The sequence below is a fragment of the Nomascus leucogenys genome, chromosome 9 (genome assembly GCF_006542625.1).
Source record: "Nomascus leucogenys isolate Asia chromosome 9, Asia_NLE_v1, whole genome shotgun sequence".
NCBI classification, from domain to species: Eukaryota; Metazoa; Chordata; class Mammalia; order Primates; family Hylobatidae; genus Nomascus; species Nomascus leucogenys.
The window spans coordinates 94,505,628-94,525,334 of record NC_044389.1 but is presented as its reverse complement, the minus strand read 5'-3'; the positions used below and the strand labels follow the sequence as shown (position 1 = coordinate 94,525,334).

The 19,707-nt window shown below is 38.1% G+C and overlaps 1 protein-coding gene across 2 annotated transcripts in view; it reads right to left on the bottom strand.

Moving 5' to 3' along the window:
* The window catches only part of NEBL (nebulette), a 443,477-nt gene that overhangs the window by 19,227 nt on the left and 404,543 nt on the right, over positions 1-19,707 (bottom strand). Inside the window, exons 21-26 of one of the 2 annotated variants that reach the window (XM_003257700.3) lie at positions 18,258-18,350; positions 16,280-16,372; positions 14,619-14,723; positions 13,454-13,625; positions 10,498-10,590; positions 9,198-9,347 (exon numbers count right to left, since the gene is read on the bottom strand). In XM_003257700.3, coding sequence (XP_003257748.2) covers positions 9,198-9,347; positions 10,498-10,590; positions 13,454-13,625; positions 14,619-14,723; positions 16,280-16,372; positions 18,258-18,350 — 706 coding nt within the window. The remainder of the gene's footprint in view (positions 1-9,197; positions 9,348-10,497; positions 10,591-13,453; positions 13,626-14,618; positions 14,724-16,279; positions 16,373-18,257; positions 18,351-19,707) is intronic. The other variant, XM_012499561.2, reaches the window with a different exon arrangement.

The window sequence follows — 19,707 nt, the reverse complement described above, 5'->3', positions numbered from 1 at the left end:
ACCACAGGTATGTGCCACCACATTCAGCTCATTTTTGTATTTTTAGGAGATACCAGGTCTCACCATGTTGGCCAGGCTGGTCTTGAACTCCTGGACTCCAGTGATGCACCCACCTTGGCTTCCCAAAGTGCTGGGATTGCAGGCGTGCCTGGTTCATCACAGACATTTAGTATTCCAATCATCAATTCTTCATATCTTCCTAAACTTAAATGAAGATAGCACTTTTTTGGGCAAATTTAAACACAACAGCATTTTGGGGACAAATTTAAACCAACTTCTCAAATTCAGTTTGGAGATAACACTCAAGTATAGTTGGGAAGTACAATAGAAATTCTGAAATTCTCTTGCTGACCGCACATTCTTTACAGAAGTCAGGCTAGCAAGGAGTTGGATTGGGGAGTGATCTTGAAGGGTCACAAATCAGTAGTACAGAAAACTGAAGCAGTGGCTAAAATAGAAACACCAGCAATTTATTTTAAATGAAGATACATAGTTCTAAATCAGGAGTGTATTTTCTTTTTCTTAAATAAAGCTCATGTATATTTGAAGTTTACAACATGATGCTATGAGATACATATAGGTGGTAAAATGGTTACTATAGTGAAGCAAATTATCATACCTACCATCTGGCACGTGTGTGTGTGTGTGTGTGTGTGTGTGTGTGTGTGTGTGTGTGCGAGAGAGAGAGAGAGAGAGAGAGAGAGAGAGAGAGATAGCAAAGGGCAGCTACAATCTACTTAACAAAAATCTCTAATACAATTGTATTAACTACAGTCCACATGCTATATGTTACATCTCTAGATGTGTTTATCTTACATATCTGCTACTTTGTATCATTTGAGTTACGTCTCCCCATCCCCCTACCCCATTGCAACCACTGCTTTATCTTCTATCTCTGTAAATTTGACCTTTCTTTTTCAGATTCCACATATAAGCAGGATCATGCAATGTTTTTCTTTCTATGTCTGGCTTATTTCACTTAGTATAATGTCCTCTAGGTCCACCCATATCATGGCAAATGGCCGGGTCTCATTTTTAAAGGCTAAACAATATTCCATTGTATGTGTATATATACCACATTTTCTTTACCCACTCATCCTTTGATGGGCATTTAAGTTGCTTCCATATCTTGGCCATTATGCTAAAGATGCAATGAACATGGGAGTACAGATATATTTACAAGGTGGTGGTTTCATCTACTTTGGGTTGGGTATCTACCCGGAAGACAAACTGCTGCGTTGTATGGTAGTTCTATTTTTAATTTCTTTAGGAACTTCCATACTGTTTTCCACAATGGCTCTACCCGTCTACATTCCCACCCACAGTGTGCTAAAGTTTCCTTTTCTAGGAGTGTATTTTCTAATAGGTTTTTCTGGTTATCTAATTTCAGTGTTTCTGCTCTTCTGCATAAACAACAAATGCTCACAATAAGAGAGGTTGCGATATTTGGAGAAAAAAAAATCTACCAATACTATTTCTACATCCTTAGGCCCTCTAGCGGACCACTGAGAAGGTCTCTTGATGCCTGAGGAGTCAATTTCTTGGTAAAAGTCTAAACAATGCAATGCAGACCAGACGCTTAGAAAAGCTCCAGGAATGGATTAAACCTCCAAGGAAGAGACTCCGCTCGCCTACAAGTCTAGGTCACTGGTCCTCTAAATAGCGTTTAAGTCTCCCACAGGATAAAATCCAAGGAAAGTGTGCTGGGACCATGTTCCTTGAGCCCTATCTCTGCAGAAATTGGGGTTCAGCACTGCCTGCACTCTAGTTCCAGACTTCTTCTTCAGCGCATCTAGACACACAGCCTCAAGAATGTGCTGAACTATACCAAGTTCCCAATGCGCTATGCTCTCTCTCGTCTGCCCTTTTTCTGCCTAGAACATTCCTTTCCCATTTCTCTACTTGACTATCTCTCTCTCTCTCTATTTTATTTATTTTTATTTATTATTTTTTTAAGGCAGGGTCTTACTCTGTCACCCAGGTTGGAGTGCAGTGGTGTGATCTCAGCTCAGTGCAACCTCCACCTCCTGGGTTCAAGTGATTCTCATGCCTCAGCCTCCTGAGTAGCTGGGATTACAACCAGCTAATTTTTGTATTTTTAGTAGAGAAGGGTTTTTGCCACGTTGGCCAGGCTAGTCTCGAACTCCTGACCTCAAGTAACCTGCTTGCCTTGGTCTCCCAAAGTGCTGGAATTACAGGCATAAGTTACCATGCCTGGCCTCTACTTGGCTATTTCTAACCCTATGCAATACTCCATCACAATGCTTTCCTGAGCACAATGGTTTTATGCAACTGGTTCACCTAACAGAATGTGAGTTCTCTGAAAACAATAACTGTTTCTTTTATTTTTGTGTTCCCAGTATCTCACACATACAAGAGATACTAGATAAATGTTTGGTGACTGAGCAGAAGGAGTTATGGGTACCGGTAAAACACCAGGGCAACTGGCGCACTGCCCTCTTGATACATGCTATGGACAATAAACTGAGAGTTCTTTCCAGAATGTACTGAAGCATCTCTTGCAACTCTTGAATACGTATTACATGGGATGAAATGCTGGAAGCAAAGCCTGGCTAGGGTGGGTTAAACTGCTACAAAATTCAGAAACTTACTTTCAGTCAGTTAAGGCAGGACTAGGGCATCCCCATAAGATTCTCTCACAGCAAAATGGGAAAGGTCACGAGGTTGGAAAGCTGAAAGTATCTATTTTGAAAAGTGCATCTGTTTTTCATTCCCCATCACACTCCCATATCCTTTATGTTTTCCGGAGGAAAAAAGAAACACACAGCATACCTGAAGCAAAACTGAATAGAAGTTCAAATCGAGGCAGGTAAACACCGGGTGAGATTGCAAGCACATACGAATACTTTCAATACCAGAAAACTGCAAGTTAAGGAAAACCAAAGAAACACAAAGTAATACCGGGAAGCAGATGCACGTTGCAGGCAATGAACTAGAGGCAAACACAAGGATCAAAGGAAACCTCACAGTGAAATAAGCTGAAATCATCAGGATCCTTTCCACCAAAGGAGCTGTGTGTCAAATAAAATATAAGTTAAGTGAATCTAATACCAAAAGGCAGTAAAGATAATTTCAAGTAATACTATTCATGAATCAAAACAAAATTGGGTAAAGGTTAAATAAAAGCCTCTGTTCTTAAATCAAAGTAACACAGTAGAGATGTAAAATGAAAACCCTTTGGTAATTTAATAGATTGAAAAGTAAAGAAAGTCCAAAATAATCACATAAGAAAATGAAAATACTGAACAATCAAAGTAAGATGGGAAAATATCATGGGAAACGCACAACCAAAACGATGATAAAAACTTAAAGGAGAAGGCTTATCTGTTAATGCTCATGAAAACCAAATGTGAATGATGAAAACCTTGTACTTTTGCCTTAATGAAATGAGTTGATTGTTCAACCCTTTGTCCTAACAATCAGAACTTCCTCTAACTCGAAAGAAGGAATGAAAACTGTGACTCTCGTAACTGCCCAAGTACTTCATTCATAAAGTAAAACAGACCCCTTTCAGAACATAAACACATTCTTACACATAGAAAGAAGAGAAAGAAAAAAGTTTATTTAGGGCACTTAGCTGAGGAAATATAAAATATCTGCTTCTTGTTCTGCACCATTCTTACAACACATGCAAACTTTCAGCCTAATAAGGTTAAATCACCTCTTTGATAACCCGGACCAAGTCATGAGAGCATTGGGACTGAAGTCCAATGACTCGTCCTCCAGTTCAGGGTTCCAGCCACCACAGGACACCACTGCCGCACGCCCCACCCCGACCACAAGGAGACAACCAAATATTAAAGGACGTCTTTCTGGGACATAACACATTTTATCATGTAAATTACAGCTGGACAGGAGGAATAAATTCTAGTGTTCTATAGCACTGTAGGATGACTATAGTTAACAAGAATCTATTCTATAGTTTCAAATAGCTAGAAGAAGGATGTTTAATGTTCCCAATACAAAGAAATGATAAATGTTCAAGATGATGAATATGCTAATTACCATGTTCTGATCACTCTATGGTGTATATATCAAAACATCCCTTGGTACCTCATGCATATGTACAATTATTATTTATCCATTGAAACATTAAAAAAGAAAAATCGATCCTTACAATAGTCCATTATAGCAATGGTATTGGGAAGATGATCTTGAACCAAAAACTTTTAACTACACTTTGTTTTAAAAAGTAAATAAATTTAAAAGAATCAACAACCAGAAGAAAAATAGCATTTCTAAATATTTATAAACATTTCTTCATCTTACCCCTAACTAGTATTGTTATAAAATTCTTTTCAATTTCTAGGATAGAATTTAAACAAATGCATATGATTGACTGTTACCGTTAAAAGCACTAACTATTTTCATCACTCCACTTTTTATAGAGTCAATCAGCACCTTCTCACCAGAGCCCAGCAGAGCACACATTTCAAAGGGGACCCTAAATTTCAAAGCCACTGAGAAATCATGGAGACTTCTTTCCTTCTGTGTATATATATATATATACTGGGAATGTTTCCACTCTAGAGCATTTTTTCAGCTATGCTTTAATGTCATTGAAATATATCAAAACATCATCAAAAATATAAGAATCTTTTTGAAAGCCTTCCCCAAGAGAATTTTATTTTATAAAAATAATTATACTTACATACATTTATGCATGTGGTCCTTGTTTTTAAAATATTCATTTGGCCATTTTATTCCCTCTCCAAATAGTTGCTGAATGCTTATTCTAAGAGCTAGAGATACAACAGTCAACAAAACAGCTAGTATCTCTGATCTTGTTGGGCATGCAGAGACAGCCAAATAAATAAATCAATATATAATACCTGAAGTGGTACCAGGTGCTATGAAGGAAAAAATGCAGAGAAAAGGGACAGTCAGTCAGGAAAGGGGTGCTATTTTATCTCTAGCAGTTAGAGAGGGTGCCATGTGAGCACTGGACATTCAATTCAAAATATGTACTCATTAGCGCCCTTCAAGCAGCAGCCCAAACAATTCCATACAAAGTTCCCCTAGCAATCATCCTCCTGTTAGTTTTCTTGATAAGTGGATCATTTGCTTTATCAATCCTCATCATCACACAAGGGTTCACATGATTAACCCTACCATTCTGGCCTCTAGCTGTAATACGATTTATTTCAACATTAGCAGAAACTAACCGAGCACCGTCCCACTTGAGAGGGTGAATCAGATTTAGTCCTGGGCTCCAATGCTGAATATGCTGCAGGCCCACTGAAACATAAAGAAAAATGGCACCTAGCTAAGCAAATATCTGGGGTGGGAGGAGTATTCCAGGCTGGGGGAACAGTGTGTGCAAAAGCCCTGGGGGGAAGCATTCTTGGAAAGTTTGAGTAAAGCAAGGGGACCGGAAATGGTGAGAGTGGATAGATATACTCGGAATGGCAGAAAATTAGTTCAGAGCAGTGGCCGGGGCCCAAGATTGGACATGGGTCTTGTAGACAATGATGAAAATTTGGGTTATATTCAGAATAAAATGATAGAAGACTGACATGATGTCACCAGGGTTTCAAGAAGATCATTCCAGATGTCAGGTGGAGAACAGATCAGAGCAGGAGGTAGGTGGAAGATGGTGTGGCCAGAGCAGAAGCAGGCAAACCAGTCAGAAGGCAACTATGATTCTCCAAATGAGAGATGACTGTGGCTGACATAAGGGTAGGGCCAAGCACTCAGATTCTGGATATTTTTGTCATGGTCCAGCTGACAAGATTTGCCATTGAACTGGACGTGGGGTATGAGTGAAAGACATGAGTCAGGGATGACTCCGAAGGGTTTAAGTAGCTGGAAAGTTGTAGTTGTCGCTTAGCAAACTGGGAAGCTCAGAAAGGAGATTTCTGCAGGGAAGAGGGAAGCAGAGAGGTGGTATTGAACTTATAAGGCGCGATATATGTCACTAATCATTTGAATACTGACATCAGGTGCCAACTGGTAGAATGTGCTTTGCTTCACTTAAATTAAATTAGCATATACCGATGTATCCTAAAATCTTTTCAAATTCATATGGATCTTTTGTGGGCACATTTCACTTGGGTTTATGTTATAAAACTTATTGGTACATCTTGACTTTTGCTTCATACCCCAATACCTATTTTTAAAAATAGGCAATGTCTCTAAAGACAGAGCATCTTGGCCTCAAAACAGAGGACTGAGAACAACAGAAATTTATAAATGACCCCAAAGAGTCAATTTTTTGGCCGAGCACAGTCGTTCATGTCTGTAATCCCGGCATTTTGGGAGGCTGATGCAAGCAGATCACTTGAGATCAGGAGTTCAAGACCAGCCTGGCCAGCATGGTGAAACCCCATCTCTACTAAAAATACAAAAATTAGCCAAGTGTGGCGGCGTGTACCTGTAATCCCAGCTACTCGAGAGGCTGAGGCAGGAGAATCATTTGAACCTGGGAGGCAGAGGTTGCAGTGAGACAAGATCATGTTACTGTACTCCAGCCTGAGTGACACAGTGAGACTCCGTTTCAAAAAAAAAAAACTCAACTTTTTCTTACAAGGCATTATTTGAGTCACTGAGTCATCACTGCTGTCCAAAATCTCCCCCCATCTTTGAAGGAGTATGAAATTCCTCCTTTAAAAAAAATATGATTATTCCCTCTTACCCATCCATGTGTTACTCTTACTCAAATTCTAGTATAAATGCAAGAATATTTGCCTATGCCGTCTTCCAATGAGACATTTTCTCATTCAGTTTGGCTTAGGATAGGGTCCTCTTGCTAGAAATAATTAGAAAAGAGAAGGAATATGGGCTTAAGAAAAAGAGGTGATTAACTAACAACAGCAGGTTTTTACAGCCTCAGAGGAGAGAACGCAAAGAGACAAGTCACATGGGTGTGGTCTGCTGCTGCAGAGGGAGTAGAGGCATCCAGGCAGAGGGCCTCTGAATGCCTGATCTCTACACAGATTCATTCAGGACCTAAATCATAGACTTGGATGGATGATTTCCAAACTGACCTCCAGTGCGGCCTCCTCTTCTGAATTCTAATTGTGTGTGTGATGCTTCCATTTGAACATCTCAACGTTCTGCCCTATCCAATGCATGCTTCTATCCAATCAGATATTGCATGCTCTGTCCTGTCAGAAACATTTTTCTCCCAAACCCCACAGCCTCGTTAATGTCCATCAGCATTCACATCTCTACTCAAATATCCCCTCCCCAAGGAAGGCTTCCCTGACATCAAGGCCAGATGCAGCTGTACTGTTATTGCAGCCCTCATTCCACCCCCTCACAGGCCTGATTCTGCTCTTCATTGTGTATTACTTGTGTAAGTGTCTGCTAAATGTCAAGGTCCCCCCATCAGCCTCTAAGCCCCTTACAGCGGATGCATGTTTCTTTTGCTCACTGCTGTGTGCATTGCCAGATCTAAGCTCTTGGCCAGTACACAAACAGCACTCAGTAAACATTTGGTGACTAGATGAATGAATGATGGGCTGGGGAGGATAGACATGAAGTCAAGGGTCATTCATGAAACAAAGACTCTCTGGTACGTTGCCTTTGGGAAAGACATCAATTCCAATATGCTGAACTGAGTAATATTAAATAAGTTTGATCAACATTAGTTCTTGTACTTGCTTTGGGTTTTATTTATCTCTTTAAATGTCAATATTATTCTGCATCTACAGAACCAGGAAGGACACTGAGGGGAGAAATCAGTGACCCCACGTCCAAAAAAAGTAATCAGAGGTCGGGCACGGTGGCTCACGCCTGTGATCCCAGCACTTGGGAGGCCGAGGTGGGTGGATCACTTGAGGTCAGGAGTTCCAGACCAGCACGGACAACATTACGAGATGCCCATCTCTATAAAAAATATAAAAATTAGCTAGGTGTGGTGGCACACACCTGTAGACCCACCTACTCGGGAGGCTGAGGCACAAGAATCACTTGAACCCAGGAGGTGAAAGTTGCAGTGAGCTGAGATTGTGCCACTGCACTCCAGCCTGGGCAACAGAGCAAGACTCTATCAAAAAAGTAATCAGAAGTTACTGAACCCTTCATTAGCAATTCAGACAGACACAAAAAGGGGAGATTTTCTCATGTATATTTTACCCACAATAAAACAACCAGTTTATAATGATTTCATTAGTTACACAGAAAGGAGACCTTTAATAAATTTCTACCAAAGTAAGGCCGGTCCAGTTTTATAATTCAAGAGGTATAGAATATAATAAATTTTATTCCCATTAGTGTTTCATTGTAATGAGTGAAAAAAAATTACACAATTATAAAATCTTTCGCAGCTTCATCATTTCCTCAGTCACATTACTTTTTACCCACCAAGGTGTTAAGTTGCTCAGCCTCAAAATTTCCTGCCTTTGAGATTTCAACAATATGGACTTAGAGTTGAAAGGGAAATTCAGTACTGCTTTTGTTCTCATATGCTTCAGTCCTTTCCCCCTCCTTGCTGTACTAAAATATAACTGCAACGAGGTGAGGAAATATTTTAGTCTTAACCTTTAAAAACAGATTTATAAGTAAAATTAGTTTAATATCCTAAAGAAATTCATTGAAGTTCTAGGCTTAATCCATCAGCCTGGATGCAGAAAACAGAAGATACAGGAAAAGAGTGGGTACATAAAATAGAGACAAGATTATTAACAATCAATAGTATTTCTCATTTTAAAAAAAAAAAACCCTCTCATATCCCAAGTATTACGCCCAATTTCTTTTGGCAAGACCTAACTCTGTCTGCAAGTTTATATTAATATTTAAACATATACACATTCATTGTCACCTCTTAGGCAGCCCAATATTACTGTAAGATTGATTTTTTTCCTTAATGGAAATCATATACAAACTATGCAGAACTCAAGTTTCTGCTATGACTGTGTAGTGTGTATATTTATCACACAAAACTCCTGTGAAACAGACTCAAGTAGCAAATTTCAAGACCCTTTTGTCATTACAAATCCATTGCTGTGATAATAGTGAAGTAAGACGGGGAAAAATAACATGCAAAAATGCAAATTAGTAGGGTTTTTTCTTAAAAAAAAAAAAAAAAAAAAGACTATTAACTTTCTGAACTTAAATTCTCAAATACAGCCAGGATAGATGTTCATGCAAAAGTGAAAAGAATTTTAAAGACACTCTTGTGACACACTTAAAAAACGAATCGATTTTCTTTGTAAGCGGTGAATGTTTGATACCTCCTTCATCAGACGGTCTTGTTACCTCACTGCAGCATGAAAAGCTAGGGTACATCTCGGAGATTTCTGACCTGTCGTCTCCGAGACCTGTACCGAAAGTACTGCTGGAATGGGATCGAGACCAAAGTCGCCTATAGTGACTCGCCTTTTCTATATTGGAGGGAAAATATTTACAAGTGTGATTAAGTGACTCGAAAAACAAAATCCACAAAAAATTACTTAAAAGCTTAACAGAGAAGAAAAACAATCTCTTAGTAAAGAATAACTCAAAATCTCAGCTCTAGGCACCTATTCCCAAACTTCAGCATGCATTGCATCAACTACATGAATGACTTACCCGTCATTTTATGCTTTTCTCAGTCTCAATTTTAAAGGACGGATAAGGGACAGGAAATTGACAAGGACTAAGAAAACATTGGTAAACTAATAAATTTTTGTTAATTGTAATGCCTGGTTTTCAATAATTCCTTTAAACTATCACCAGATATATAGTATGTGTTGCCTTTTCTTTATTTTTAGAAAATCAAGTGACACTGTTTGGCTAACTAACTATATGAATGAAATTGACTATAAAAGTACTAGAATTCCAATTTGCCTTGGGTATTCAATTCTATTCACATTAACAATTAAATATACAGTAGAAATCAGGGGTTAGAGCAAGATCTAAATGACATAGCTATCTATTGTTTAACATAACTGTATAACTGTCAGAGAAAATTTGAAATGTCAAATCAAGCCATCATTCATACCCCAACTATTCATTTTTTTGCCTTTAATTACGAACTTGCAATCTAAGTTAAAAGCCAACTATGCTTCCCATGTAAACTATTCATTTTACATTACATAAAATGTCAAAGAAAATTTTAAAGATACTTGAAAATTTCTTTTAAGACATCTATGATTCCCTGTAAAAAACCTTTCTACTGTTCTATATGTAATTCTTTAAATCTACCTTTAAAAAATTATGACAATATATTTCATGAAACAAATCTCCTTTTGTCTCAGCAGTTTAGTGCAATCCAAATAACTGTATTTGTAAACCCAGAAACAATATAAAAGCATTCTTGCTAATAAAAAGCTTATTTAAATGAATCTAGGACAGACTAATTAAGATATATTAAAAAGTTTTCTTTTCGTAAATGATTAATTGTATTTAAAAGTAGCATAGCATTTTTTTGGCTTGCCAAATTCTCAGCTTTAAAATTTACATTACACAGTACAATGAACCTCTACAGTTCATAGTGGCTTCATTTTTGGGAGAAAACCACATAAATGGGATGAACTATAAAGTGAGCAATACCAGACAGCATATGGAGACTTCTAGACTGAATATTGTCTTCCAGGGGATCAAGGTCGAAGATGGAGCCAGGATCTGTGCGCCAAACTTTGAGGTCTTTTGCCAAAAGGAAGAAATCAACATTCATCAAGAAGGAATTAAAAAAAGGAAAAAAAAAAAAAAAGCCAGTACCCAAAAGAGTCAAGACAAAGTCTGCAAAGGAATAGATATAAAAAGCAAACATGTAACAGACAAACAGTGCTGCTGACTTCAGAAGAGAATGAAAAGATACTTGCTTTCACAAGTATCTGTTAAGAAATCTTTGTAATCAGATTGAAGTTGCCTGCTGTATTCATTGAGCTGCCCTGTCAGACCTTGCTGAAGTACCTGTGACCCACCACACAACACAGGAGCACATGGGGCAGCTATATGCATCCCTTCACAGCGCCCCCAAATCCCCAGTCCCTCGTGTTCTCCACAGGCTGAAACAAGCAAAATGTTTGATTATAGTTTCTGATTCAGGACATGTGAGTAATTCATAGGAAACAATTGAGAAGTTTATGTTTAAAAAACAAAACAAAACAAAAAATCTTCCCTTCCTATAACAGAAATAAATATTTAAAATGTGGAGTAGTAGCAAGTCTAGTTTTCGTTCTGAGTCTGTGAGTGCAAGCTAAGTGTATATTAGGGGATGCATATCTTATTAGATACACTTATTTAAAAAGTGTTATAAGCAAGGCACACAGCAAGGAAATATGATGAATGAAAAGAGAAATAATATCAGCTTCCTGCTGTCAATGGACCCCTGCTATAGTCAGTGATCAGACTGTGCAAACCACTTTATTCTCCTCTTATTTTAATAACTTCTGAATTCATCAATCCCTCCAACAAAAGGGCAACAGATCCTAAAATAAGCTGTTTACAGCTGTACCAACAACTGGAAAATAAAAACCTAGTTATAGACATACGGCAGAAATGGGGCTACAGCAAAAACAATTAATTTGTAAAACAGAACTGGAAATTTGCTTGTCTGTTTTTAATTAATATTATGTAGTACTGACCATATGCCAGGCACTATTCTCATTTAACACCTAATTAATTTAAGTTTCATACATATTTTCCTCATTTTGTAGATGAGGAAACTGAGGCACAGAGAAATTGAGTAGCTTGGCCAAGGTTACACAGCTTGTAAGAAGTAGCAGAGCCTCCAACAAAAATAGAAGCAGCACAAATTGGCTTAATCTGAAATTACTCAGAAAATCTCTAAACGTGTATTTTCATGCCTGATACAGAAGCTGGCTCATTGGAAAGTTTAATGTTGGCCAATTATGGAAATTTCAACAGAAAACAGTTCTTCCCAGTAAGAATAAACAAACTGACTTCTGGATTACCAAGTAAGTAAACAACTTAGAGTCATACGTCTTACATTTTATAAAACAATCATGATTTCAACCTCAATGGTTTTGAGTACTGAATTCTGACAGCCCACGGTCTAGACAGTTTCATGGTTTTTAGCAACGACCTCACCATCATTCCTGACCTCTGATGTGTGCAGGGCCTGGGAGTAAGCTGTACAGACTTTAGCAGTTCCACCCTAAGTGACATAAATCAGAACCCCTGCACTATCCCTTAAGATAGTTCCATCCCTTTAGCACAAAGCAATGAAACTCTAATTTGGTGTCACATTTAATGAAAACATCACAACTCATCCATCCAACTTAATGTGATCCTTTTAAGTAATCAACTCAGGCAGATCAGCAAAGCTACAAACATGTTTGGAATCCTTCTACGGAAAATACTTTCAGAGTCACTTTAGTATAATCATCGAAGTTACTTAGTGCTGCTCTGACTTTAGTACCCTGGTTTTGTAAAGATATTACCCTGTCAAATTTAGCTTATCTCTAAATGGCCTTTCACTAGTACCCAAATATAAGCTCCTACTTTTGAAGATGAAGAAAACCTAACACCGATATTACTGAGTGGCATATGCCAAAAATATTCTTTAAGCTACATAACTACATAATTCAGAGGTTAACTGCTCTGAAGGAGACAATAGTCTTTAGTTGTTGACACAGATTGAAAAATCAATAACCATCCTTCCTAGCCCTGCCTTATACTTCAGTAAGATCTTTTCTGATCTCTCAGCCACCATTCAACAAATATCCTTCCAGGATTTCTCCTGACTATAAGAAACAGCAGGAAAAAAGTTTGCTCTCTTAATTGCAAGACTTTCAGATGTCTCTCAACTATTCCAATCCAGAAATAATATTTTTAAAATGAGCTATTACTATTATGGAATACCATCAGAACGCCCATGGCATGTCTGTTTGTGATAAAAGGATCTAAACGCAATATGGTTATTTCTGCCACTTACGCACATGATGTCAACAGAACAACCCATCAACCAAGCAGAAAAACAATTATTTTGTTTTTCTTTTTAAAGAAAAACATTTTAAAGAAAAACAAAATAATTGTTCAACCATTGTGATCACTCATATCTCTGCCGCTTCTTTGCTTAACAAGGAGGAACATTTTTTTTTTTTAATTATACTTTAAGTTCTAGGGTACATGTGCACAACATGCAGGTTTGTTACATATGTATACATGTGCCACGTTGGTGTGCTGCACCCATTAACTCATCATTTACATTAGGTATATCTCCTAATGCTATCCCTCCCCCCTCCCCCCAACCTCACAACAGGCCCCGGTGTGTGATACAAGGAGGAACGCTCTTAAGATTAGCAAGGTATTAAAGACAGAGCTTCCAATAATAGAAAAGACTTGAGATGATACCAGGTGAATACCAGAAATCGCATTCCACATCGTACAAACATAATACTTTACCTGCGGTCCATTTGAAATTGGGTACCACAACCAACACGTGATGAGGAGTCAGATGACTAAAGAGGGTAATTCCAAAGCTAGAGCAAGCACGATCTTTTCAACCACACACACCCGCCGAGAAACGCCATCGGCTTACCAACAATGATTCCAGGCCTCCTGTCCATCTCCACGATGTGAGGGTGGACCCCTTTATAGGCAGCATCGCTAACCACCTGGGTGTTCTTCCTCACTCTCTCTGTCACAGGATCGTCCACGACAGGAGTAAAGCCTCTCCCCTTTGTTTTTTCAAAATCTTCATGGTATTTTACCTGAAAAAGGAAAAATCATCATACTGAATTTTGCGGATAGTTACCTCTTTCACAACATTTTTATTAAATGACAGGTGTACACTGCACTGACTGCGTGCAGATTGTCTGCATGTATGTATCTTTTCCAAATACTCCAAAACTAAAGTCTGGAACTTCAGTTTCTCAGCATCAGAAATCAAGTGCTGATATTTTCACAAAGTTTTTAATCATTATAGCTCATATCTATTTTAAATTATATATAAAACTATAATTATTAATGAGAGGTTGTAAAAGATACACATTCTCAAATCCTGGTTACTTCCGAAAATACACTAACTTAAATATAAATTAAATTTCCTATCTCTTAACCTTCAGTATGCAATAAAGTGATATCTATTTCCAGGCAATCATTCATGAAAATGGCATTATTTAAAATTAGTTTGAAATTTTATAGGTAACAATATACACCATTTTTAATATAATTACAAAAACTTACACTTCAAAATATACTTTTTTCATGTCCTGAAATTAGGTCCAGGAGATAGTTGTATAACTGTAAATTATACTAGAAACCACTGAATCGAACACTTTAAATGGGCAAACTTTATGGTAGGTAAATTATATCTGATAATATAATTTTTAAAACACACATTTTAAAAACACACTTTTAAAAACACACTTTTTTTCATATCCTTTATGACAGGCAAACAGACCAAATTTTGTCTTAGAATTAATTGCAAAGAAGTCTACACAAATATCTTTCACACCATGAGTTTATAGTAGTCACGTTAGAAATGAAGACACACCAGAAGAAGTCACTGAGAAAAATCATTTTATTAGACTAAATGTTTCCATTGCACTTCAGTGTGATTAGAAATGCCCCTCCGCCAAAAGACAAGCCAACCACATTTCCATACTTTGTTAGTTATCGGATTAATAGTGAAGTAACGCCATCCGTGCACTGGATCCGGCCATTCCTTAGCATGTTTTAAGAATGATCTGGTTGGACCCTACCATTGAAATATGATTTTGTGCTTCTTTAACATGTCTCATAGCAGGTGTATCTAAGATCAGACTTGGTCTACCTTTCATCTGTTTATGGTCCTGGGTATATTTTACCTGCAAAGTAAATAGTAGGCATAAGACAATGATTAGAAAACACATGATATAACATTTTTAAGCTTTACAAATGAGTGAAACACATGCAACATACTTGAAATTATTTTCCAGGTAACTTTTTCAGTGAATTAAATTTTGTTCTAGAATAGCAACCTAAAATTTTATATTCAAAGATCTCCTCCACTGCCTACTGCAAAATGACCTAAATCTATCAACTGAAAACAAATGTGTGAATGACCAATAGTAACTAACTATCTAGTCTGTAAACCTGGGCAGGCCCGAGGACTCATATCTGTAATCACAGCACTTTGGAAAGCTAAGGTGGGAGGATTACTTGAGGCCTGGGATTTGAGACCAAGCTGGGCAGCACAGTGAAACCCCCCATCTCTACAAGTAAAAATTAAAAAAAAAAAAAATTAGTTGGGCGTGTGCCTGTAGTCCCAGCTACTTGAGAGGTTAAGACAAGACAGCTGCTTGAGCCCAGGAATTCAAAGCTGCAATGAGCTATGATTGTGGTATTGCATTCCAGCCCGGGCAACAGAGACTGTCTCAAACACACACACACACACACACACACACACACAACTGGTTATATTTAAGTTAAACAGAGAAAATCCAAAACTATTAAATAGAACCGAAATTTATTTTGTTTCTAAATTTCCCCATTTTCTACCATAAGAGTGTTGAAAAATGCATACAAGCTATTCTCTATTTCATTTTTTTCTCTGCTCAGGGAATAAGAAACAATGAGGAACAAATTTAGTTGTTCTTCTAAGCAGCCCCAACTTAAAGGTAATTTATGTTAAATACACACAGCATCTCTGGGCAGAAAAGTCACTAGGAAGCTGTACATTGCAAAGCCTAAATGCTGATTCTCAGGCAAACAGCTATTCAGGGTGTGCTAAGAAAAAGGCCTGTGTTCTTGACAACTGCCCATCAGAACACTGTCATTTATGAAACCGATTAGGTGTAAGATATGGATACCACTTATTGTGGACCTGAGGGCATTATGTACAATTCAGAATTGAAGCCCTGATATTCACTAAGAGGAAGCACAATATTTAACTAAGATACTAATTTACACCACTGGACTTTGGTGAGCAACTAAATTCTACGTTAATTGTATTTAAGGATTACTTTCTGTAAGTCTTTAGTGGGGGTAATGATTCATCTCCTATTTTGTTTTGCAGACAGCATTTAACAATCCACGTTCAATGAAATATTTCAGTAAAATGACAGTTATTTAACGCACACATCAAAGGCTTTATCACTTTCAAAGACACGGCTAACATAGCATGAATCATTGTTTAAATAATTTTAACCTAAGCTTTGAATGTAACTGTTGGTCACATCTGGAAATAACAAAGAGTTGCAAGACAATGTAAATGTTTGCAGTGGCAGCTTTTGGAAGTCATCTGAAATAACACATGTACTTATTGGACACATCACAAATGTTTCTTGAAAATAAGGTTTATTTTCACAAGCAAAAGAGGACCGCAAGTAAATAATAAAAGACACATCCTTTGTGATAGTCTAAAATGAAGAAAACCACTTGCCGAGCTAATATTTTCTTGATTCTTCTTCACTCTTTCCATTTCAGGAGTTACACTTAAAGCAGTAGCTCTTCCCAGCTGACCTTTGTAATAAACCTATCATTTCAGAGAACAAAAAAATAGAACACTGTGAATCAATTCAACTAAGAGACTTATTTATTTATTTAAGACAGGGTCTTGCTCTGTCACCCAGGCTGAAGTGCAGTGGTACAATCTTTGCTCACCACAGCCTCGACCTCCCAGGCTCAGGCAATCCTCCCAGCTCAGCCTCCCAGGTAGCTGGGATTACAGGCACATGCCACCATGCCTGGCTAATTTTTGTATTTTTGTAGAGATTGAGTTTTGCCACGTTGTCCAAGCTGATCTGAAACTCCTGGGCTCAAGTGATCCACCCACCTCAGCCTCCCAAAGTGTTGGGATGACAATCCTGAGCCATGGTGCCTGGCTCATAGTATTTATTTTAATGAGTTAGCCAGGGAAGTTTTGTAGGAAACTACAAAAAATATTTTCAGAGGTTGAGTTGTATTTAAAATGCTGGCATCTTAAATCAATCTATTTCATTTCATCCCATAAGAGAGTACATGTGTCCAAATCACTGTGGATGTACTCGAATGCATAGGCATACCATCCGTAAAGTTGTAATAAATATTTAATCACAAAAGGAAATGAGAATAAATGTCTTCATGGATATTACTTAAAGGTATTCACCATAGACTGGTACTATATGGTCATGGTTTCTAAGGAATTAACTGTGGCAGAATTTTTGTAAAGATGTGTTTAAATAGGTGACTGTGGGCATCCTTAAAAAAGCCAGCATGCTTCTCACTGGTCCATTCCTTGTCTCAATAACCATGTTCCTTTTTGAGAGTAATGGAGTCACATCAAGTGTGACTCTAAATATATGGGGGAAAGATGAGTGTCTACTTCTCTAAAATATAGTTGTTGGGAAAAGCATCAATCACCTGCCTTTGCATTGTAAACCCGAAAAATGACTTTAAAGGTGTGAAGAATAAAAGATTTCTTTGAACGTAATAGATTTACAAGTTTCCTCTTCCAAAGAACCCAATCTATATGTTAATGACTTTAAAAGAGGACTTTCTTCTTGAACTGCATCCGTGAATTATTTCAACAACAGGGAATAGGAGTAGGCCACAAGTTGGTGTCTAGGTAAAAACTGCCAGCCCCTTATTAAGTGTGCCCCCAAAATGGTCCTGTCCAATATAACCTATTCAGCCATGCACACATTATCATTTCTTCCTAGACTTTGCCCAAAAATGGAGTCATAATTGTGGGGAGTGGAAAGTGGGGCTCAGAGGAAGCACAAGAACAGGAACACATGCAGGTAGAAAAGGGAGGGAAAACATTTGTTTGTAGGGCCAGGATACCAGAAGCTATGACTGTGGGCCTTGAGGGGACCATAGCACCCATCAGCTAGATGGCAAGATAGAAGGGATATACAACAACCTGTCAAAAAAAGTCACCCAGGCACAGTAGCACACATCTGTAATTCCAGCACTTTGGGAGGCCAAGGCGGCTGGATTGCATGAGCTCAGGAGTTTGAGACCAGCCCAAACCCCATCTCTACAAAAAATACAAAAATTAGCCAGGTGTGGTAGCATGTGCCTGTAATCCCAGCTACTTGGGAGGTTGAGGTGGGAGGATCACTTGAACCCAGAAGGCAAAGGTTGCAGTGAGTCAAGATTGTGCCACTGCACTCCAGCTTGGGCGACAGAGCAAGACCCTGTCTCAAAAAAATAAAAAGAAAAAAGTCATCATGGTGAGTCACTGGGAACCCTGAGGTGGGGAACACCTGACTGTACCCACAATACCAAAGTCCCTGAAATCTTTCAAAGAAGTTGTTAGTCAAATGAGAACAGCACATCAGCTCAAGGTTATGAAAATTCTGTAAATACAATCCCTTCGTTCACAGGTGGACAATACATTTGATAGTGTAAGAAAAAAGTTACTAAGATGATCACACATTGCTGATGTTTTTCTGGTTTTCTTTTGCCCTCTTCAGCTCTGGTGGATCAGAAATTGCAGTTCCCCGTTGAAGTTCTCCCTTATATTTTACCTAAGAAGGATAAATAAGAACTTTAACAGACAGCAGAATGGGCTCCACTGAAATACCACAGAGGACAAGGCTCAAAATTAACACCATCTTTTTACACATTTTTTTCCACAGTTGATTATATCAACCTTCACGCTTACATATACACCCACATTCCGATGGGTCTGATTTAGCAAGTACAAGTTGTTGGTGGTACTGTTTAAATATGTCTTCGATAAATGCTTTTCTCTTCAATATCAAAATTAACCATAAATTCCACAAATAAAAGTAATGGAATCATAAGGCAATGGGCTTTAAAAGAAACGCCAGAATGAAGTCATTACAAGAGAACTCTTGTGAAGTCCATTCCCTGTCACCCTAGAAGGCTTTTTACTGTCTTCTGACCCTGGGGCTTCTCCCTTCAATAGAGGCTAAAGCTCTCTGACTCCTACCACCTCCCAGGGATATAATAAGGATAAACAGTGTTGAGCCTCATTATCTCCACCCAGGAGAACCTGCTCTTACATTTTAAAGTCTTTCAGAAGTACTTGCTTTGGAAAAAGAAGGCTTTTGTTTGTATTGGTGAAAGTTCAACAGTATGTTCCAATCTCAGCTCTGCCTTTACTAGCTGGGTGGGGGGCCGGAGGTGGGAGGCCAGCATGTCCTCTGACCTCCCCAAGACTCAGTTTCCCACATCTACCAACCAGAGAAACAAACAGTGCTGACCTCATGGGTTTACATAGAACGTTAGTACAGGACCCAGCACAGAGTAGAGGTGCCTTGTTAACTATTTTTGCTTTATTCACAACAGACTATTGAATGATTGAAAAATGTTTTCCATTTATAAGGCTCATGGACTTGATACTGTATCTTAGAATGCCAGTCAAGCCAGGTCTTCTTTTGCCCTGTTCCAATACATATTTTTTTCATTTCATATTGACATCAGATCCAGTATTCTCCATTAACTGCATTTTTTTAAGAGATTTACCAACTGAACTATGAGGTCCTTGAGGATAGAAAGTGGGTCTTATCCATCTTTGTGTCTGGGTGACCAGGACAATGCCCAGTACATTTGGGTACTTAACGAAGATCTCTTGAATAAGCAAACACAGCTAAGGTACAGCAACACAGTCTCAAATTTCCTGGAAACACAGTTCATGCCCTTCCATAAGGAAATGTGAAAAGGAACATCCAAAAATGCAGAGGGTGTAAAGCTTTCCCTTTTTAAATTTTTACATAGTTTTTATTAAATCTGGAGTTATTCCATTTATCATCATCATTATTATTGCAGTTGTTAAATTTTACAAAAGAATTAATGCTGCATGGACATATTCACTTTTTTGCATTATGATATGATGCATCCATATAACTGCATGTTGCT